The 24,828-nt window shown below is 33.5% G+C and overlaps 2 protein-coding genes and 1 long non-coding RNA gene across 8 annotated transcripts in view; 1 reads left to right on the top strand and 2 right to left on the bottom strand.

Annotated features, from left to right (window-relative positions):
• LOC105424476 (neural-cadherin-like) overlaps window positions 1–24,828 on the bottom strand; it is a 188,352-nt gene that overhangs the window by 86,202 nt on the left and 77,322 nt on the right. The gene's annotated exons all lie outside the window — the stretch shown is intronic.
• LOC148937379 (uncharacterized) lies at window positions 5,163–6,101 on the bottom strand. Its single transcript, XR_016138433.1, has 2 exons — window positions 5,920–6,101; window positions 5,163–5,407 (listed from the first exon to the last, which is right to left on the bottom strand). It is a non-coding gene; the product is annotated as an uncharacterized LOC148937379 (long non-coding RNA).
• LOC105433512 (uncharacterized) overlaps window positions 6,184–24,828 on the top strand; it is a 209,225-nt gene continuing 190,580 nt past the window's right edge. The window contains exon 1 of the mRNA XM_089073144.1: window positions 6,184–6,388. Within this exon, the coding sequence (XP_088929270.1) occupies window positions 6,347–6,388 (42 nt within the window). The 5' untranslated portion in view covers window positions 6,184–6,346. The remainder of the gene's footprint in view (window positions 6,389–24,828) is intronic.

Raw genomic sequence — 24,828 nt, 5'->3', positions numbered from 1 at the left:
TGTGTGTGTGTGTGTGTGTGTGTGTGTGTGTATGCATGCATGTGTGTTCAATGGTTAGCAATACGGCCGGTCCTTCAAATATTCGATTGATACACGTGCGAAGGTGTCAGCCCGGTGCGAAATTAATCCCAGCCCATTGCAAGGGAGGCTTTTATGGCTTTCCGATAGGAGCCGGCCACCTGCGTGCGATTTTGCCTGTATTGGCCGAATTATTTAGCCGAGCCGAGAGCGATGAAACACGCACTTGGCGGTATTAACGCGGGATTATGGTGCATCCGAATCCGTATCTCTCTGGTTATAATTCTAGCTTTCCCTACATATGCAATAAGAAATGCATTCGTGCCGTATGCGTTCGAAAAAGATCGGTCTGCAGCTAAAATAGCGCATTCGTACACCATCTGCAAAGCAGCAGAGCTTTGCAAGTTCGGATTTACAGCAGCGGAAAGTAAGAGGTGGATTGATCCCTGATATCCCGAAACGATCGAATGTCTTTTCAATATTACGGAAAACTGAGAGAAAGAGAAACATTGTTTTAACGGTAAAAAGGTGTAAATAGATAGCAAGCAATTTAACTACTATTACAATTTAAAGCGAGCTAAAGTAAAAATTTAAAGCAAAGTGCTTAATTATCAAAATGTAAGATTGCTACGGCTAATAAAATATTTTATAAAATTGACGCCGCATGCACGTCAATGCCAAATTTGTCTCGACATTTACATCTGAAATATAATTTTAAGATGCATACGAAAATTTTATATTTGCAAATCCAAATTTTTACAAAAGCGAGGAGTAATTTTTCATTATTAAGGTAGAAATTATTCATGAAGTCATCGCGAGTCGTATATGCATATCACTCTGAGCAACCTCGACAGCTTCACGGCCTTGGTCGCTTTTCTATAAAATCGATTCTGCATGCAAGCAAAATCGCAGGATGCAACAGAGTGTATTATTGCGCTCGTTATTTACCGGCGTGAAACGAAACGGTCATGCATCGTGCAGTCAACATGTAGTCGCTATCCTTTTGATTATGCTGGCGTGTCTGGGCGCCGTCGATGGTTTGTTTACGCGACGGGGAAAATTTGCGACGTTAGGAAGTTTTTACTGCCGCTCGTGCTCTGCACCACGGTACGATGATGATGCACTTACTTCGTAAGTGCAGTTAGTCGCCGGAGACTAATTGCTTGTCTGGTCTGTCGTGCACTTTTTTACATTAAGCGAGCGTTCTCTCGAAAATCTATGCTCGTAATACGTGACCGGTTTCGCGAGGAGATACTCGAACGGTCCTTCTATATCAACTGCCAGCGGAACTACATAAAATTTTCCGCGTTGAAAGAAATAAATATTACATCTGCATGCGGACGTAACTTTTTCTATGACTTTATAATTATCGATATTTTCAACGGAATTTATTAAATTAATTTTGTCAATCAAAATCATTCTTCACTTCTAATATTGCAAATAAGATGCTTCACAATTAGTGATAGATCGTATTTAACGTTGACCATCATTGATAATGCAATTCGCGTCTACTATAGATTATTCCAACTAGAGTTCCCCCCTAGCTAGGTCAACTCGAATCGCACAAAGTTAATCTAGGACAGTGTACACGCTGTGCAGAATAATCTTATTAAAGTTGCACCAAAGTCTAGTTAGATCATATTCTGGGACAGGCTCATATACGTCACATGGAGAAATCTGAGCGTGGATAGACTCTGGTTCTATTTTTCTAAGTAAATAAAATCATCCATCATGCAGCGCATCACAATACATCGACTTGTCTTTCTGCAGGAAAATGTATCGTATTGTGCGAAAAATTCGTGCCAAAAAAGCTTTTCCACCATGAAAATAGATAGGTTATGGAAAAACAGAATTTTCAAATTATAAAGGATAATAAAATCTTATACAACAAAAACATATATATATATATATATATATATATATATATATATATATGTATAATTGAAAGATTTCTATATTTGAAAGCATTATCTTTTCATGTTTTTAAAATATCGAAATAAATTTTTCATAGATAATTTAATAATTTTGTTGGCAACGACATACTTTATTAATCATTTTTTATTGAACTACATATTGGAGCAATTTTTTTAATAAGAATAATTCTTATCACTTTCTTATTAAAGTATTTGTTATACTTTCGATTGTGAAAAATGTGAATTGTTAATCACAAGCACAAATAGTATTTAGTGCACATGTTATCTGACGATGCATTTCAGCGTCACGTATCCAGTTTCCGCTACGGAATGCAGAATGCATTTGCGATGTTTGCAATATCCAAGTACAAGCGGGATATAAATTGTATCCGATACTCTCATCGTCAATCGATTAATCTGACTATGACCGTACGTGCTACATGTCGTATAATCGATCTTTATATTACAATACGTTACATGTTAAACACACACTGACAACTATCCTAAGCCAGATTTATTTATGTATCAAGATTCCAAGAGATTCCCAGCATTTTGCACTGGACACATTAAAGGAATAAATCAAATTACTAAGCTTTTGCATTATTCATTATTTTTATCAAGGATTGAGTCTTGGACAAATGTTACTTTTTTAATACGTAAATATGTTTCTTCATAACTTTAACAATTTCATAAGTTTTAACTTTTGCACTTAAATACGATTTATAGAATCAAAAAGTATTTTATTTTAAATATTTATTTAAAAGACTGTTAAAATTAAGCTGATCGTTTATTACAATTATAAGAAAATATTTTTATCATGTGATGTTCAAAATGCTTTTTATTTTTCCTATGTCATATGATTACTACTAATAACGAAGCTTCAATTCCATTACAATTAATGGATTCGTTATCGTTGTTTATTTTATCATCTGTATAGAACAAGAAAACATTTATATAATTAATTTCTCTAAATTGTCGGCTGTTCTCTCTTCTTTCCTTTCCGGTTTGCGGTAATGTGACCTGAAAAATCTTTCGGAATAATCCCGTGTATAACGAGGACGCGTCAGTGGAAGCTACAAGCACGCGACTACATTTTCATAAATTTAGGAGTTTATTGCATAAACGAAACTTCGCATAGAACGGATCGGTGCGTTCGCATCATTGCCCATTACACGCTTACGAATACTGTCCTGTCGCGTTAAGTAATTCCATTAAAACGCGCGCATTTATCGCTAGTCTCGTCTCATTTGAACGCGTCCGTTAATATTGGATCAACATCGACTATGCGAGATAGTATTTCATTCCGTAAGCTATCTATTAAAGTCGCATGTTTCAATAGTTCCTCAGTCTGACATTAATTGACAATAATGCATCCTATCCCCATCCGATAATATTGAATTACTATCACTGGTTATCTGCCAATCAATAACGAACGACTGACGGACGATGAATCATCATTGTATTTTTAATCCGTTACATTTCATTTCGAAATCACATCTTATTATTTATGAATTTTTCGATCGATTTATCGCCGTCATTTTTCTTTAATTAAATTTTCGCAAACGCTATTTCCGTCTCATTTGATTATCGATTTAAAAAAAAAGTACGCTATTTTCGACTCATTTTATTATCGATTTTAAAAAAAAGTTTCCACGCAGTATTTCGATCATTAATTCAATTGCTATTTTTCTTTATAAACTCATAAAAATCCAAATAATATCGAAACATAATAATAAGAATAGTGTTAATTATTAGAAGCATTTTATGTAAAATTCCATTACCTTTTCTACGAATAAAGTTTAATCAACAACTGTCTTAAAATATATTCTAAAACAAAGTAGTAAAATGATGTAATAAGCTTAATATATATCCCGTTCACGTTCACAAATGTTTCTATAAAAATAACATTGCAGTATCCTTCTTATTCTTCTATTATTAATAACGAATGTGTTCTCGATCGCGAGATAACGAGATAGAAAGTTTGCAGCACTTATCTGAACTTTGGAGCGGACGTTAGCAGTTCCCGGGGCTGCCTGGATCGTTTTAGGACGTTGAAAAAAATGCTCTCCTTTAACGGGGATTTACGGAATGCGATAAGACCTGTTTGAGGATGGGTGAAAAAGATGCTCGGGCGAGGAAGATAAGGAATTTCGAGAGGCGCCTCTTCTTTTTCGGCGGAACGTAAATCCTTTGCCAGCGAGCCCTTTTGCCCACCTACCGGCGAAGGTGCACGCTCGTGGCGCGAGAATTAGATTGCATCCTACGTACGTATAATGTAAATTGGATTCGCGATGATTCGAGAGAGCGTTCTCGCGCCGTGCCTCGCCGTGCCCCGCGAAAAACTGTCACGTCTTGGGAATTTCTCAGCCCGGCGCGACGATCCCGCCTCGATCCTCGTGAATATTTATGAAGTGAGAAATCTTCCGACCGTGCGAAACTACTTCTCTTTCTTCCTCGCTCTTTCTCTCTCTCTCTCTCTCTCTCTCTGCCGTCGTCTCACGCAGACTGCGTGCAAAATGTTCGATTTTCGCGACACGTTTATCGCCTCTGAACATCGCGAGCATCTGGATTTCGATGAGAGTGCCAAATTTCTTAGCAAAACAACCGTATCTCGTGCCAAGTGCCACGTGCGCGTGTGTTTGCTTTGTACGTACACGGGGTTGTACGTATACAAGGTTGTATATACAGTTTTTGCAAATCAGCCCCGAAGCGAGAAGAAACGTAAACAGACGGGTCGCGGGTAGTTCCGACCTTTATACAGTCGCGCAGATGCTACGCGACAGTTCGGTCGTGTTGTTCGTCACGCTTCGCGCTCGCGGGAGAGAAAGAGACCTAATTTAGCGATACCTAATTCATAAATTCGCGTATTCATTGGCGATCGGAGGCAGGTTCCGTCGGCGTTATTAAAGTCGAGATACTCTACGAGCTATTCAATTTCAACGCCGCATGTGTTCCGCCGCATGTTTCCGCACAATTTCTATTTCCGAAAAAACGTCCGGTGATACGCAACTTTTTTATTTATCGTATATTCCGTATGTTTTTCACATTCTTTTTGAATCGCGATTCAAACAACTTTTAGCTCTCAAGCTTATATCGAATATTTTTCTTATAATAATAATTTAGAGTTTATATCGAAGAAAAGAATCTAACGATAATTTTCCTAATTGTGTTCCGTATTTAAATGAATTTGTTTCTGTTTGTGATAAAATTGATTATATAAGGAACTATAAATCTTATCAATTTCTTTTATTACTGTCTAGTTGTAAGTCAAATTATATAAATGGAAATGTTCGCAACCCTCTGGAATAGCTTTGCGACCTCCCCACTTTGAAAAATATCCCATTGTGCGCCTTGTCGTCTCTCGTGAGAATTGCGTGATTTAAAAGGCACACAATAAATTTCCGTTCTGCATCGCGCTCGACGAAAGGCAATTAATATCCTTCCAGTTATCAATGTATCGTGCGCGAGCATCAGGGCTGCAAATCAAATCATATTAAATGCAGTTATATTACGACATCGCTAAATCATTGATATAGCAATATCAATCGCATTGAAGCACACGACGATAATCGGCGATTTCATTAAGTCGCGTCGTTACATTCAAACGCGCAATGACAACAAGTCTTGTTTAGATTCATGCTATCAAGAGACGACCTTATTTTGATTTGCGTCATGTTTCTTTTTGAGACAATGTTTGTCTCGTTCCGAGTCAATGTCTGTTCGAACCTTCTTCCGTTTTCTGAATTGATTTGCTCGCTCAGTAAAAAATTTTGTCTAACCATGTATAATAATATATTTATATATAAAAATATATAATTACATAGGGTTATAATTATAATTAATATATTTATATACAATCACGTGTAACTTATATAATCTTATATAATCACTTTATATATAAGTATATATATTTTTCTATTACATATTTTACATATGATGCCTTATATATAATTATATCTAATTATATGTAAATGCAAAAATTTCTTACCGGGTGATCGAATCGAGCGATGAAACATCGGGAGAATGCCAAAGCGATGTTAAGACACGAGCAATTAAATAATCAATTCAGATAACAATTAACGCTTGCCTAAAAGCTTGAGCGCAAAGATCTCGATAGCGAAGGCGCAAACTGCGGGTCACGTAACGTGTGAAGTTAGCCGCGCGTCGTTCGAACCTCGACTCCGCTCACCCGGAGGTCGCGCGACGCAACGGCACGTCGAATGACGCGGCTTGTTTTCTCGCATTGTTTATTTATTTATTTTCGGCATGTCTCGAAATTTGTGTGTAATATGTATCGGGAGTGCCATAGGGGTGATACGCGCTGCGGGTGATTGCTAATTTACGCGTGTGAACGTGATAAATGATCATTTTTTCTCGTTGTACAGTGGAGCGAAGGTGATCCGAACGTTGCAACAATGGCGGTGCCGATAGGCGGAAAGCGGCAACAAGCAGAGCTGGTGAGTAAAATAAAATTATATTTGCGTAATTAACTGCCCTGTTTGTTTGCGACGTTTAAATGTTGCCACAGGAATTGCGCTTTGCCGCGCACTTTACATATCACGTTAATGTGAATTGATCTGTGAACCGAAATGTCGGGCTTCGATATGGAGCGATGTTAATTTATAGTTCAAACGTTGAATTTGAATTAAGTAAATCGTAAATCGATGAACGAATGAATGAATGAATTTTGAGATCGATAAAAGAACTAATAATATCGTTTTTGCTTTAACATCATCTTGTGTTATTATTATTATTATTATTATTTATTTCGTATTGTATTCTCACGCATTTAAAAAAATGCATCAGTCACATCAATCTCATATCAATATTATTATTAGTGGCAGTTTAATCGAATCTATATGTTTGATAAATCGGTAGATAAAGTGGGTAATACGCAATCTAATTTATTTCCCGATCTTCTTATTTATCGCGATAAACGTAGAGAGATGCATAAGCATGCTCGTAACCGAACATCGTGATTGAACGGCGCGTTTGCGAAACTTATCGGAAGCAGTTTACATTCATTTGACGTTTAACTTCCGTACTGCATCTCGAGGCAGAGACGTGACTTTACGTAGTTAATAGCGCCGCGCCGTCGAGAAAATATCGCTTATTTCCTGCCGCGCTTTTGTAAGAAGCCATTTTACTTTCCGCTACCGTCGCGTATCTCGTCATCGTCGCATCCTCCCGCGGATGATGTTAAAAACCTACTTAAGGGAAAAACGGAGCGTGGCAGGATTACATGGCTCTCCCAGTAGCAGCGCGGCCGCTTCTTTTGCCTTCCAAGTCCATTACACGTCGAGATAAGTTGGCGGAGTGGCTCGTTTAAGGAATCGCGAATACTCACGACATTCGAGTTGACCGCGTTATCGGGCGCCTCCGTTAATATCCAAGATTTATAACGCTTCCACGAATGACAGCTTCCGTTTTACGCGGAACAAGTGAGATGGCCGCGAGATAAACGAGCGGCCGTGGAACTTTCTTGCACTTTGGCAATAATTAATAACGGGAAGTATCGATCTCTGAATTGGCATTGCGCGATACAGTCGAATATGTTTCTTTAGAGCAAAATCCTAAAGTGTACTTAATTTAATTTGAGTGCGTATCTATGATATAAATAATGTTAATAAGATTGTTTCTTTACGAGAAATTTTAGAAAACATTTTACATATTATAAATTATATATAAATGCAATATAAATATAATATTTAAAAAATGTAGCTCACAGGATTGTTTAGCTTAAAATTATGCTACGAAATAGACGTTTTTCTTTTCACATACATAATATTGCGGAGTGTTATTTTAAAATATTAACGAATTGCGTTAAGAGATATATATTATTTTTCTTACTTTCTTGCTTTTGTGAGCAAGAGAGAAAACGACAAGAAAATATATTTTACGAATTAAGATGCGTCTCTTACGAGACACAGACGACTCTTGCTAATTGGATAAATAAAACTTGCGAACGGGAGAATATATTAACGTTAAGCATATAACGTAAAGGTGTACCACCGACTCGTGCAACTGGTGGCTAAATATTTATAAAAAATATTTATTCAACAATAAATTTGTCGCACCAAAGGATAATTAATTCTATTATCATTGTATTTTATATGTACATAGTATTATATAACATATAATATATTAAGTTTTAAAATGTTCAAAATATATGAAAGAAGAATATTAACTATATTTATATGAAATGTAAAATGAAATGTGTCGAAATTGAATTATATTAGATGTATTTAACTATTCATAGATTATTAATGTAAAATGAACGTTTATGCGGTAGTTCAATATTTGCGTAATAATCGCGAATTGTTTCCTCGAGCCTGGCGGTAAATTGTAATACCAAGTAATAACAATTTTATCGATGTTAAAAACAAAGATATTACAATCCACTATAAACGTGGCTGAGTTGAAAGAGGGGTTAAAGAGAGGGATAAACATGCAAGATCAGATCACTGATGTTACTGCGCTCGCGAATATATTTCCGTAATGCTTTCCGGTATGACTTGATCCAATACACAGAAGCACGACACACCGAAGAATAATGCAATTAATTAAATAATCCAGGATGTGTTCGGGTGTGTTAAATCCGAGAAACTGAAACGTGCACGCTGAAGCACATCCCGAAGTGCATCGGAAACAAGGAGAAATGCGATTCTCTCCGCGATCGCGTTACGCTTGTTGAATTCATCGTCGATTTTTACCGGTCGGTCGTGTCTCTTCCGTCTAATTTTTCCCCGTTTTCCTTTTCTTTCATCCTTTCGCATCGGATAAACGAATGCGCGACGGGAAATTATCGGTGGTAGCAGAGCTAATAGTCGCGACCTCGGTCGGTTTATCTCGGGGGGGGGGGAAAGGAGGGATGGGGCTGCTGCTCTTTGCCGGGCGACCTGGAAAATGTGCACACGTGTGCTGTTTAATCGAACATCGCGTAAAGACTTGCGTACGAGGAAAGAAGAGAGAGACAGAGGGAGAAAGAAAGACCGCGAGAGAAACGGCATTGCAAAAAAATTACTGGGGAAATCGCACGCCATTAAATCGGATAATCGGAAAACCGATATCGATCGCACCCGGAAGAGGCTGGCTGCATTTATTGCGGGATGCACTTCAGAGAAAGTACCGATGTGCATACGGAACAGTATCAAATACGAAATGTGAAGGATACGCGCGAACTATACCAGCTCTCTCTCTCTCTCTCTCTCTCTCTCTCTCTCTCTCTCTCTCTCTCTCTCTCTCTCTCTCTCTCTCTCTCTCTCTCTCTCTTGCCGTGCATTTTGCCGTGCATAGAGCATGTAGAGCATGGTTCGAGGTGCAGCGAGACTTAATGGTCCTCGTCCGATTATCGTTATTAATTGTCATTGTGATATATACCGCGGTACATACATAGCGGTTGCTATTAACGTCTGACTGCGCTTACAGGAGCCTTTCAGACCGATGCGTGGTACTTGGTTCGCGTATTACCAAGTGTACTTGTCGATTAGAAAATTGCGTTTCGACGCCGATTGCAAAATTGTTCGCTCGTCTCTGTAAAAGCGAGTTCGAATGCGGCGCCAAGATAAGAATAGAATATTGAAGTTTATTGAACACGAGCAATTGATTGCGCGTCCCCCTCGAAAGCTTTACTACCAATTTTATGGATAATAAGGTCTTTTTGCACGGAAAAAATCCATAGCAAGTTAATTACAAAATAAAAGCAAATTATGAGATGATTTTTTATGCTAAACTCGATAACTCTCTTTATCAAACGGTATTAATCTTGATTACGACGCGAAGTAAATATCCGTTGAAGAAAAACTGAATGCATGTCTCCTGTGAAAAACAAATTTTTTTCTCTCAACTTTCTAAATATATATTTTCATGTAAATTTTTCATTTAAATATATTACATATTAATTTATTATAATTAATTTAAGTAATTGCATTATCAAGAAACTGATATAAAATGAATGTGAGAAACTAATTAATTTTCCGAAATTTGAGCTTTACTTTAATTTGATTTGTTTTTAAAACTTTAACATCTTTATTTCAAGTCTAATTTCTTGAAAATATTTAATTCAAAATTCTTTGTTAATTTTCATTATTGAAATAATAATGAAAATGAACAATAGCTAAGGCATTGCATCTCGTTTCTGAAACCGTCAACAAGTTAGCGTTGAAATTCAATAATACTCGTATGACAAGTTCGTAGTTACTGATATTAATAATGGAAGAGGAGTTTAATTGGAAACTAACGCAATTCGAGCGTTGTTATACAAGTGAATAATGTCGTGTTTTTGAATATGCAAATTTCGCTATCGCATTAAGAATTATATATACCGTGCACTACAAATAATTTAATGATAGATTATATTCGATTTATGTTGACGAATACTTCGTGTTCATTTACTTCTCATTATTTTTGGAATAACATTTATGTCCCACATAATGGTTTGAATTTACTTTTCGCTGACATTTATCATTTTACCGCTTGACATCTCAGTTGCCGCTGACAACTCAGTTTTTACAGATCATTCGTATTTCACAAACCCCTTGTTTTTATCGAAAAAGAGAGAGAACGAGGGAGGGAGAGCGAGAGATAGAGAAATAAAGAGAGAGAGAGAGAGAGAGATACACAGAGATTAATTAAGTTCTTAAAAATATTTGCTACATTTTCGAATAAACAATGGATTAAATAACAGAATAAACAGTATTTTCTCGCTTTTACGATTTATTTGTAAACATGAGAAATATTTTTAAGAGTATTGAGAAGTGCTTTCAATAACGTTATTATTCCATTTGAAATTGAACGATAAATCAACAGAAAAAGAATTTTGTCTCCGCGAACCTAAGAGAAATTTATTTTTACCGATGTAAGAATTGAATCGCGGAAATGTTGGCGAGATCTTCGTTCGCGTTTTACTTTTATTAAAACTGATATTACATATAAATCATGCATTAAACGTAAAGTTTTATGATTACCGACTTGATCTGGAATATTCAGATCGATATTGTAATAAAGTCTGGAATCTCATTTTAGTAAAGTTCATAAAATTGATTAAACTCAGAGCTTCTAGCAGGATTGAAGCGTCATTTCTGATATATTATAAGCGTAGGAAAATAATGGATTTCCGGAAAAATTAATGCAGGCGTTTTTTTGTTTATGATCAAAAGTCCTTTTAGAATTCTTATTCTACAAAATTATACAAAATATAATATTAATAGTCAATAATACCACGTTATTAATCACAATTGTATGAATCTAATTACTCACTAATAAAACTCAACAAGTTTTTTATTAAAAATTTTTAAATTTACATAGAATGCTCTTATAAAAATCTTGCTGAAATAAAAATTTTAATTAAAAAAAAAAATGTATGTATGTTATCGAGTATAAAAAAAGTATTAATTATCACAATGTGAATTTTTATGTATCTTTTGATTATATTTCTTTATATTTCCTAAAAATGTTCCTTTAAACATCGATTAAATGCGAAATTGTGTATCCACATATCGATCATGACGATCGGTGGGAGACTTAATCGTTCTCCGATTCCGATTGCAGAAAGTAAACTGTACCTGGACATCTACGAATCACTAACGTAACATACACAAACTGCAGGACGAGGCCCCCATGTGGATGCTGTGCAAACTGTAAGTCGATAGTCGATTCTCTATTGTAACCGCATGCACAGTGTATCGTGAGTGAGACAAAGAGGTGTCAGAGTACTACGGCTGCACCGTTTTGCACATCCATCCTAGATTACAGGGATCGTTGACCGAGTTGTATGCTCACGCCTATAGGGCACATTGTTTTACGGAAACTTTTACGATACGCCTCTTTTTTCAACGTTCCATTTGATTTTGTCGCTATCAAACCGGTCGAATCAGTTCTGTCCATCTCATCGATTGTACACAATAACGTTGATTAAAAATGCTACCGTATCAAAGCGCTTTAGCGCAAAACACTGAAAGTAAATAATGAATTTGATAACGCGTTATTGTGTATATATATATATATATATATATATATATATATATATATATATATATGCGAAAAATCAACGTGTTAAAATATAACACATAATACACAGAATATTTCTCAATTTTTTACACTTACATAAAAGTTATTACGGACAAAATGGCGATCTTATCTATTAACTTCAACGAAATTAGGTACTTAACTGAAATGGGAATTAGATTTCTCGTTATATTTTGATGAGAAACTTCATAATTTTATTTCGATAAAATCCGGAAATTTTAGACAGAAATGCGCGCGCAATTCATATCATTTTGCAATGCCTTATTATAATATTATAAACTTTTATTCGTGCCACAATTAAAATTACACACACACACACACACACACACACACACCCCACACACACACACACACATGTATATTCTTTTTCAAATATCAATTTAATATTACAAATTATATTGTGTCTAAATTTAAAATTAGATAGCTAAATTTTTAACTTTTACAAAAACTTCGTAACTTTAAAATTAAACAATTATTTTTCGAGGAGATTTAAATAAAATTTCATAAAGGATCTTGTTTTCTCAGTAATGTATGAAAAATGGCTCTTAAAAAATGGCTATATGCGAAATAATTTTTCTGTGTTGTATCGTACGCAACATTTTTGATGGATAAATTATCTCAGCTCAAGGCTTCCGTGTTAATCTCCGTTGTAAAAGTAAACATGAAATGTAATTAGTCGCGGGTGTGCGCTATGTTTCTCTGGGAATTCCAGTATAAAATGAAGGAATTGATGAGCACGGTAAAACTTGTGCTCGTATACACTTTATTTTATGTGTGGTTGCACTCGATTTTATGGAGAGACGTGTAGCTCGCACGGACGTTATCGTGCCTAATAAAAGTTAGGGTCCGCTGTTTGCTGAGACTTGTCTCTATGCTCCAATATTATTCCATGGACCATTGGCGAAGTGTTATGCATATGCTCGACTGCAGTCAGAGACTGCAAGATTGGGATCTTTATTCAAAGAACGTGGCATTTCCGAAGCATGTATCTTGCATACATTTACACAAAAGGATATGTCAGGTTTTATAAAATTAGAATAATATCTGTTATTAAATAAAAAAGTTTACTTAGGAAATTTTTATTTTTATTTAAAAGACATTTGTTAAATTTTTAAAAATACTACAAATAAAGAATTATACTAATTTCCACCTAATTTTTTTTTATTTTTTACTGTTTTAAGAATGAAATATGCACATACGTATTTAAAAACTAAAAATAGCAGACAGTAACTAAAAATTAAAAGGATAAAAGAATAAATAGAAAATGTAGAGTTTTCAGCTCTACGGTAAAAATTTTTCCATTAACTGAATTTTTCGGATGACAGGAAATGTGCATAAAATGCAATTTGTCGATTACATGAAGAATGGACTAAAAATTGTATTTATTTTACAATAACTTATGGACTTATAGAGATACACGTACATTTTATTATATTATTTACTGCTATCAGATATTTGATTTCTTCATTTTAGTTTTATTTTATTTTTAAAGGTATATGAATGTATTGAAATTAAATGTATTTTTATGCCACTAAATGTGATTCGAGAGTATAAAAAAATTTATAACAAATTATATTAACAAATTGATAACAAATATATAAGAAATATGAAAACGGAATATACTTAAATTTAAAAATCGCATGAAAATGTTATCTCTTTATTATTGATAAAGTGATATATTTTTACTAATAATTAGTCGATGATGCTTGTTAGAAGTTAAAAAAAATTAATGGCTGTATTATCAGTTTTTGCTTAATAAAGAACTTTATATTTTAAAGACCTTCAAGAAATAAATAAAAGACGTTCACAAAGTGATGTAATATGACGTTGCATCTGAAAAGTCTGTCCTTTTATCAAAAGTATGACACCTTTGTCAAGCAAACGATTATTTTTGCGGTGATTATTGGTTTATGATGCTTTGGATGCCTCATAATTACGCCGTGATATTAATTTGCTTCTCTGAAAGGTTAATTACGTTGAGAATTTTCTATAGTTTCATTACCGTCCGTTACGAACGATTTGATCGAAAATGTAATTTTGATAATGTTGAAACATGATGCGTCAGCGGTTATACATCGATAGACAATATCGCGTAATTGTAATTTACCGCAATCACAATATTTCATAGAAAATTATCGCAATTTATCACAATATTTCATAGAAAATAATAAAATTATAGAGGATGGTAAAATACGCGTAAATCCCAAACAAATCCGCTTCCGACTGTAATTACTTTTTAATCAAATCGAACAGCGTGCGTCCAAGCATTTTGTTAAAGTCCTTTAAATCATTACTTTATCATATTTGATAATAAAAAGACAGCAGTGAGTGTATAGCAAATGACAAATTTAATACCGAAAATAATTTCATTTATATTTAGCTAAAAATATAAACAAAGGAATTCTGCTATAAATGTAAAATGAATGTAATATTCTACAACATGCTTTGGCCACTGCAATAAAAATTGCTTAAAGCTGAATATAACAAGCATCACGTTTTAATATTGTACAAGTATATTAACAATCGTATTTATAAATTGAAAATATCTTTTCGAATAAATGGAGGAAATTCTTGGTAGTCATTGGAACAAGTTACATTGCGAATTCCTTTAGAAGACATAAAATTCTTCATAAATATTGACATTTTTGCAGAAATAAGAGAAATATTCGTATGAAACTGTCTAGTTTAAAAGTCGCGTATCATAATTTAAAGAACTCATATATCGGAATTAAAATTTTCCAACCGTGTAATGCCAATTCTTTTCGATAGTAAGCCGATCAGTGTTAGCTTTCATATAATCCAATATCAATAACTGCTCATGTTGAAATACTTCGACGTGAAAGCAATTTTGTTTCGAAATAACTCAAAGTGAACGTTGAAGGAAATATTTGTACTGCATACCATTTAAAGGAATGCTTTAATTAATTTTGTTTGATATTTATTGTATTTAGAAAAAGGATTGTATAAATTGACGTAGATTCTTAAAAGTATTGCTATCAAAATTATTATGACAAAATAAAATGTTCAACTCTGAGATATTAAAATGTTGAAACATAACATTATTTCTTAGCATTGTGATTATCGTAAATTATTATTGAAATATAAATAAATATTGTATTACTATATACTTATATTAATTTTTTCAAATAACTTTAATATGTGCAAAAAATAAATGTTTATTATAAAATTTTATTGCAGTTCGCAAGAGATGAATTTTGTTCTTGTTAGTTTATTAAATATTTTCGAGAGAGAAATGTGGTATTCTTCAGATTTTTTTCTTTATTATATATTAAAACTATTATTATATATTAAAACTTCTTTATTATATATATTAAAACTAATTAATATAACATAAATACTCCAAATATTTCCAATACTCATATATGACTAATCGATATTCACGAATTCTATAAATTCTGTGAAACCATTGCATCGCGGTGTAACCTAAACTGTTGGACTACAATTCTCTCTTCTATAACATTGCTCGAACGCGCTGTAAAAGTGCAGGTATCGAAATGAAAGTTTCACATATATTCCGCGGATTGTTTCAGCCTACGTTATTTCAGTACGGTCCGTCATCGGCGATTTATTGGCACGTGAAATCATCCTTCGAAACTCCGCGGGCGAAATTCCACGCTTGCACGATTTCACAGTTCTCCACACGAATACGCACACGACAAACGGAAAACGTGTTAAGCGATATCACATTGCATGCAACACTCGCGACGCGAACGAAAGTGCAGCAATCGAAATTCAGAGACGGTCGCCATCGTGCGGATCTCGTTCTCTCTTTTTGTCCCACCAATACCATTGAACGAAGTTAAACTCGCGTCCATCGATCCGGAACTTCCGCGGCGAAAATGGACCTTGCTCTTAAAATTTTATTCCACCGCGAGCTACGGCATAGCGACAGAGGTGATATAAAGAAAATCGACCATGAGAAAAAGATTTGCGTTATTCGAAAGGGATATTACGAGAGTCTCGCACACAATTGATATGGTTACAATGGATATGGTTACAAATATTTCAAGAACTTCGATGAATAAGTCATACATTAAAGTATCCGATAGGTCGTTTAAGATCAAATTACAATATCAAAGAACAAGAATATTCTTCACTTTTGTATAACATGACAAAATAAAATTTATTTTTTTCACATATTTCATACCTTTTGATACATAACTAAAAGATTTTTAAATGTTTGATATTCGGGTACTGTATACATATGAGAATTTAATAAAAATGATATACTCTCAGTCATAATAAAATATTTAGACAAACTTTTTCCCCAAACAATATGTTGTTAAAGTAAGCGTCTGCTGGATAAACATCTCGTTAAATTTCCGTTATCTTATTTCCAATCCATTTGAAAAACTTGCCTGATGTACGATTTATCTCGGCAACCGTCTAAATGATCGAAACCGCCAGAAGCTCACACTATCGTATCGTGCGATCGTCTTAATACAGAATAATCTGCTCGGCAATAACCACCGTGATTTCGTTGTAACACGACCACAGTCGAAGCGATAGCGGAGTCGTATCGCGCGTCAGGAAAGTCGGAAGGGACACAAGTGGCTCCGGCAATCAGAAATTCAGGGATCGTTCCCTTTGGCGACCAGCCCAACCTGGGCCCGAGCCAGCCCTTAAAGTCGCCCTTCTACCTGCCGGCTTCTCTCTCGCCACATTGCGCGCAGATAAACAGGAGATCGTACGCTCTCGCTTTGAAACTTTCCTGGGTAAGTTTGCCAGCTGCTGGGGTCGGCGAACCAGAGGCGAGCCAGTCGCCTGTATGTGGTGGTCTCCGTGTCCACAGAGATTGCGTCGGACAGAATCGATATCCTAACGGAAGCGCGCTGCGAAACTACTGAAATGCCCCTAATTGAACAGCTTACTTCGAAAAGGCTCTGGATCAGCGTGCATTTTAATTTCGCGAGTGATTCGAGCGTTTTGATTCATATATCTATAAAATGAAAGGGAATATGACGATGTGAATTCAGTTTTTGCAGATTATACGCGCGAGTCAAAAGTTCCTTAACAAACTAGAGGCATGTTTGGAAAACTGTTACAACAACAAAAGTTTCTATCATCATTGGATGAGAAGTGGTGTCTTCGCATAATTATTATTAAAATGGAAATTTCTCTCGTGCTGTAAGAATATTTTTTTAAAATTATTATTACAATTATTATAATTAGAGAAAAACAAACTGATATCAGTAATTTGGTGTGATATATGGTCAACAATATAAAATAAAACCTGTTACAGATATCAAGGTAGGAAACATTTTCGATCTAGTGTCTATTGAAACTTTGGTTGTTGTTCTTGGTCACTCAAAGTTTGTAATGGGGATTTTGATTCATTCTATGTAGGGAAACTCAAACCCGTGTAACAATACACTTCCTTTATGTGCTATTTCATTTCGAAAAATAATACTAAAATAACAAGAAATAAGATAAATATTTATCAGATAAAAGAGCTTAATAATAAATTAAAATCTGTGAAATACATATCTAGAATAAATTAAGAGAGTTTTCTTAAATAATTTTGTTTTAATTTAGAATAAATGACAATGATTATGTATTATAATAATGTAATATTAGGTGTAACTATTTTTATATTCTACATTTTTCTTTATATCACTGTACCAATCAAATTGTTTCTAAGTTAGTCAGATTTGCCGTAAGTTTATTACAGAAGCAATTGGTTCTGGTTCAATTCTAACCAAATCTTGACTAAGACTCAATTCGTTCGCGTAAGTTTAACTGAAAATCCAAATCGAAAATCCGGAGATCTAAACCTAATATCGATCAGGTCTTAACTTGGTCTTAACTCGTTCAAAATTCCGTTGTAAATTAGCACGAACTGATGTGTAATTCATCTAAATAAATTCTGCTTTGCAATGTAAATTCAAAATTTTTTTAGATTTTACATGGGCTTAAACGATTCGAACAGAACTTTAATTTGAATCTTTTAATTTGCTGACATAACACGAAACTTCTATTTACTTCCATTAATTTTACCATAATCCGAAGTAATTTTACCGCAAAGTAATCTTAAAATCAGAAATCCGGAAGTTATTAAAATTGTTATTCCTTAGAACGTAGGGAAATGGAAATTTTGTTATAAGATACGCAATATAGAGTCGTTTATATTATTTACTTAAGATATTCAAGAATACTGTATTTTCTTTCGTATTTTCTTTTAATATTTTGAACTTAGTTTTATCTGGAAAATTAAATACTACTTTTTTATAACTTTTAAATTTCTTTTATTTTTAACTTTCTTTATCTTTTTTCTTTATTCTTTATCTTTTTTACTTTTGTATCTCATCGATATAATATAATATTTAAAATTTTACATAAAAAATATATTACAAGAGTGTAATAAATATCATTTTATTAATTTTAGATTTAATAAAAGGATATAAGTAATTATTAATATTTAATTTAAGAGAAGCAACTTTTCTCTAGAAATATCTTTTTTATTGTATTTAACCAAATGTTTATAATGTAAAACATTGATATTAGAAATGAAAAAAAAAAAAATTTCTCCTAGGGTTTATCCGAAATGGCGCGAAAAGTGATTTATTGTTTCGTACAACATATCTTTCTTGTCGTGTTTGATCTATATGACACGAACCAAATTTTACGAGAGTTACTACCACTATTTTTTTCAACAATTCGAATGCACAGGGTGTGACCAATTATCCCTATATCGGTAGTAAATGTTTTCTCTGATACGAATATACATAATATATGATATAATGTGGTATAAGCTATATGTGTCAATTGAAATAGCTGTTCGAAATGTTTTTCAGAAAAAAATATTTCTTGAAAAATTGTAAATAATTGTGAATAAAAAGATAATCAATGTGTAAGATTATTTCCGTGTCTAAGAATAAATTTATATCTTTTTCTCTCATTATTATGATGATATTGTTAAAAAGTCTATTAAATCAGAAATCAATCTAATTATTCATAGAAAAATTAATAAATAGTAAATTATTAATTGATTTTACTAAAAAATTCTCTCCCTGAAATAATTTTCTTTTCCATTTTTCTTTCTTTATTTTTCATAAATTGCATATTGATTATAAATTACATGTCCGAAATTTTATTTTATAATATTTATAATGTTATATATTGGTAGAGAAAACAATAAAAATATATAATTTTATATCCATCTATATATTTTTAATTCTCAAATATTGAAAACCATAATCATAATTTTTTTCACAATTGTATTAATATTTTTCTTATTGATGTAACACGAGGATATTATAATTAGCTTTTACGTTTTTATATTATAGTTAGTTTATAGTTAGTTTATATTAGTTTTTACGTATGCATTATCATGATGAGAGCATGCGAGACATTTATTTGCAATTATCGATGTTTGAACAAAAATTGAAAATTAAAATATGTCACATATAAAATATATTTGTATGGAACGTAAAGTTTCCAATGTAACCGTGTTCTTTATTAATGAGAATTTAAAACGCGTAATGAAATATCTTGATGAATATATCATTTTTGCAGAAATTCTACATTAAAAGCTATGTCATACCGCGAACACAACTAGATGACGAAGGCAATGGAAGTTCTCTTACATTATTTTATTGTACATCGCCGTGCAAACACAGCTAGACAAACGATGTAATTTCACTACAAGCTCACGCTAATACGACTATTTTACAATGTCTCTACATAAAATCCCATCACTAAAATTGTGTTTTAAAATGAAAAGAAAACGTGCAAAATTAATAAGCCAAGATAAACAAGACGTATAAAAAGTCCAATTGACATATACAAGACCTATATAATGTTCTCATAAAATATTATATTGACATTTGAATCTTCGTAGCATTTTATTTTCCTTGTTAATAATTTTTGGTTAATAATTCTATTAAATCTATATTGTTTTTCTATCGAGACTCATACTATAAATAAATTTTAGTTTGACAATGAGTATTTTCCATTAGTATAAGAATTGCAAGTTCCGTTCGAATTAGCATAGAATTTGCGTGAGAAGTAATCAATAGATTTTACATAATCGGACTCTAATTAACAAAGTTCAATTATCAAAGTTACCTGCATTTTAAATTGTCACTGAAATCTAATTATTCTATCAGTAAATTATTACAACTTTTCGCATAACATTTCTTAGGCTTTCTACGTAACTTTGTATATTTGTTAACCATGTTGCGCGACAATTTCAATTGGTCTGCTCTAGAACAATTAAGACTGTGATTATCTCATTCATAAATAAGTACAGTATGTCTACATAAAAACAGTTTCTTCGAAGCAGCTAATTTTAATTGTTATTTTAAGAAATCCTTACAATAACTTTTACATAAGTGAAAAATTTTTGTTCCTATTGTACGAAAGCGTATACTTTTCTCTATTTTCCATAAAGAGTATTGATTCCATATAGAGTAGGAATATAGGAAATTTCTTCTATTTCAAATCCTCTTCTATTACAAATCCTCTGTATTTTATACTTCACATCTTGTTGCTTATCTCTCTAGTATACATTTACCGTCTACATTTTACAGGATTACATCATATGATATACGGATGCATATGCGTATCATTTGTGCCCGAACGCAGGTTGAAGCGCAAAGAAAATTGGATTTTATTTTATCGTCTCGGCGACGATTTTTCGTCGCGTTGGAACGTCTCGTAGTTCCTAGCACGGCTATCATTCATAAACTAAATGAATAAAAGCTATAAGATAACGCTAGTAGTAGCAACAGTTCAGCTGTGCCCAATATGTGATAAGCAGAAATGTATGAATGGCAATTTCGAATTTCCATCTTACTCTCTCTATTAATGACAGTTTCACGTAAATATCAATTATTTTATGTCGAGAAATAGGAGAGCGAAATATGAGACTAGAGTTATTGAAAAATCCTTTCAAAATTGTAATATTAATTTTTTGAAGTACATAGTTCATACAAATTATTGCATAATATTGCATAATATTAATTCAAAGAACGTTATTCTTATATAACGGACATATTTAATAATATGTAAAGATTAATAATATGATATTACATATATAAAGAAAATCTTACGTGTAAGCACAGTTTTATATTAAAAATATTGTATAACGTTTCCAAAGTGTTAAACGTTAAAATGTAAGCTGTGCTCAAAATTTTATTAATACGAAAATACTTTTTATCTTAATTATACATCGTATCTATGAAATATGTTATATTTAACGAAAACATTTTTCACCGATGAAGTTTCCGGATAATTAAACAGGGCTGTAATTATCGCGAGCATCTGAGCTCGAATTCACGTAACCCTATCCCTGCATCTGGCGATGGAAGATTCATCGCGCGCTCACAATTCCGATGTTCGCTAATTATTCATAGCCGAGACATGAACGTGCTTGCGTCGCGTTCCAGAAAAAAAAAACGATGCACACGAGGACAATCTGTATATATATGAAAAAAAAGAAACGAGGCGCGCGACATCGGGGTTTCGTTTCAATATTCGCTGCAGTGCCTGCGCGAGGAAGTTGCATTCACGTTTTATCTCAGTCGGTTCTTTTATTTCCCATTCAATCTAACCATCCATTGCTGGCATTTTGCCACAACTAGCAAGAAAGTAAATAAATAAGTTAAGCACTCGCACAGGCTGAATGCTCGCTCGCGCAAATATAATGCGACCGACGATTGTCATCCCGGAAAATCGGCCGCGACGTGCATAGTCTGCTGGAAATTATGAGCCAGAACATATTATTTGTTTTGTCTCTCAACATTTTTTCCGTCTATGATAATCCATCGTCCATTTCTACCCATTGTGCTGTAGGTAATTGTAAATACAGTTCTTTTAAACGAAAGCTTGACACACAAGAAAGTTTTCTCGGCAGATTCTAAAAACTGAAAGAGAAGATATTTTAATTATGAAATATTATGGTGGATAATATTTATAATTATACAGTGTATACAATTCAAAACTGAAGCGTTTATATTATTCCTATCTATTAAAAAATAATTCTATTAGAAGCTAAATATCCAAATAAATATTAAATTTAAATAAAATTTAATAAATTGAAACAACATTGCATGTAAGCGAATGCAAAATTGGGTTGCTTACTTAAAGCATTTTTCCATTTTTAATGGTGTCTTTGAAAGCGTTAAATAAACAATGTCGCGATGGCTAGTCAAACATTTAGAATTCATCTCTCAGCTTTTCTCGACCCGTTATTATTTTAACATAACGCCAATTTTTCATGTAAATCAATTTTCTACGGTATAATAAACTTTATGCGAACGAATTATTATTAATCATGTTCACATGATAAACGAATAACATTTTTTAAATTTGTGATGCTTTAAATAAAATTAAACAAAAAAATAGAATTTCTATTATTTACTTTCAAAGTTCCTTATACGAAGCTTTTTAAGTCCGTTAGTGTCTTTGACATCAGAATCATTCGGTAGAAAAATAGAATAAAAATATAAAAGAACAAGAATGAAATAAAACTGCATATTTCTTTGTTCCTTTAAAAAGTGCTCGCCAACGAGCACAATTTAAGAATTCCGAAAATTGAATTTTCTGCATATTGAATCATATTTCTCCGCTCTGTACCATGTTCACAGAAACTTGCAATTCCCACGTGAAAAGTTCTTTTTTGCGGAAACGACGAAGTCTTGAGTAATGGTTTTGCGTTATATTTATGTGCGCATTTGCATTTGCAAAATAAATATATTATGAGCCAAGATGCAGTTAGAATTTGTAATGAATTTTTTGTTATACCTAATTTACGTTGAATAAAAAGATTGAGGAATTGAATTATATAAATTAAATTAAAAATAGAGACTCTAAAACTGATTCGAGGATGAGTTATAAACAACAATATAACGGTTAATAATTGGATAATAATTGGATACAACGATTTATTGATGCAATCACTTAATTTAATTTATTACTAAAATAATTTGTGTTAAGTTATTAACTTAATGAAAAATTTAATAACTTAGTAATTTGAAAATTTATGCATTTCCATACTTATGTGACAAATTTTCATATAAAATAATTGCACAACATACATGGTGTACAATTATTTCAAAAAATAGGTACCTAAAATAAATTAATAATGTCTCATTGCGTATTGCCTAAATACTAACTTTGTCTATTTTATTGTTCGCAAAAGCGTAAAAAAAGATTCAAAAAAGAACTAGGACGCTGATTGCGAACTATCGCGCCATATTCCTTTCCGCGACCCCGAGCGAAATGAGATTTGCAGGGAGCTTAATGGACCGACGAACGACAATTGGATCTTGCCTACCAGCCCTGAAATAGATACCCGATCCCTTATCTTGAAACGTCACTGATTTCAACTTGAAGTTTCGCGCGACTCACATAATACCGTCCGCGAAATCGAGAGATCGCAGACGGCCGACGCGTCGCCAAACTCGCGAAAGCACTCTCCCAGAAAATTATACCTTGCACCTCGTTATCTTGCGGCAGTGCGTGTCAATATCTTGTCAAAGTAACAATTTGCATATTGACATTTCGCTCATCGTAAGTAAGATTCTCGTAGCCGCGACGCGCCGCTGCTTGCCGCTGTCTGTTCCTACGTATGCATCAGGTATTTTCAATTCAAACGCTTTTTCAACTGACAGCTGAGATGCGAATTATATTGCACAGTGAGATGCGAAATTTCTCGCGTGTTGCATAGGAAATAGCCTAGCCTAGAGAGATTTTCACCGTACTGATTTTATCGTTATTTTAAATGAAAAGGAGCATTGTGTATCATTGGATGTTTTTCACAATTTTTGTTTGAATTATTGTTATAATTGATTAATAAAATTCTACATGTTACATGAACGTTTTTCTAGGAAAATTTTCTATTGGGTTCACCAAAATTCTCAGAAATTATTGTTTGGAATAAAATATCAAATTTAATGAATTTCAAAAACCAACAGAATTCTTAGTATTTACCGCCAATTAACAAAACTTTTTCTAATAATTTATTAATAATTGTCATAACTTTTATTATTTTCTCGTAATAAAATTTATTTTAACTAACCTAGTGTAAAATAAATTTCTTTTTGCAATAATAGAAATTTAATAATGACATTCGATTCCCAATACTTATTGATTAGAAATTTATAACTAAAAATTGTTCCTCTATGGAATTTTGAATAGCCGATAAATAAAATTCGTTAATTTTTAAATCCGTTACAAAAATTATTTGACGTAAAATTCGTTAGGAAGAAAGCAAATATCTGGCTGTTTGCATTATCCTGGAAAGATAAAGCGTTGATCTCCAAGCTCAAAGAGATACCTAGACGTTATTGATTGTGCTCGTATACCGAGAGCATTCCGCGGCATTGCATGTTGAAGAGCAAGAAACTCGCGTTAACCCCGAAAAGAGATGAACGTTCGCGTTTACTCGGACAGAAGTGCGGTTCCGCGGCCAAAACTGCGAATGCAATTTAACCTTCCCGTTTGAAGCGCATTCGAAGAAAAACACAGAGAGGCGGCGAGTGTAGCTAAAGTTGCAACGTAATTCGGCTACCAGACCGGTATGCATATACCGGGTTGCAGTCGACCCTTTAACCCCGAAGAACATCGTCCGAGAAAACTGCGGACCGTGGATGCAACGAGCGTGAAACGCTATCAGTTTTTCTGCCTCGCGAGTGAGCGCACACACGTCGGCCGCCAAAGCCACCACTTAAAACCGAGAAAAATGCTGCCGGGGAGCGAGTCACGACAATAAAAATAATCATCGTGAAAGCGAACAAAGATCGTAAGATCTCTCGATCCTCTGTGCGACACAATCGTTATCTTTCTCAAAAACAACTCCTGCGCTCATGAACGGTATCTTTGATGTTTATCAATGTTGGAGAGGCAG

The sequence above is a fragment of the Pogonomyrmex barbatus genome, unplaced genomic scaffold, assembly GCF_055798465.1.
Source record: "Pogonomyrmex barbatus isolate J1 unplaced genomic scaffold, ASM5579846v1 scaffold14, whole genome shotgun sequence".
Classification (NCBI taxonomy): domain Eukaryota; kingdom Metazoa; phylum Arthropoda; class Insecta; order Hymenoptera; family Formicidae; genus Pogonomyrmex; species Pogonomyrmex barbatus.
This window is presented reverse-complemented; position numbering and strand designations above follow the sequence as displayed.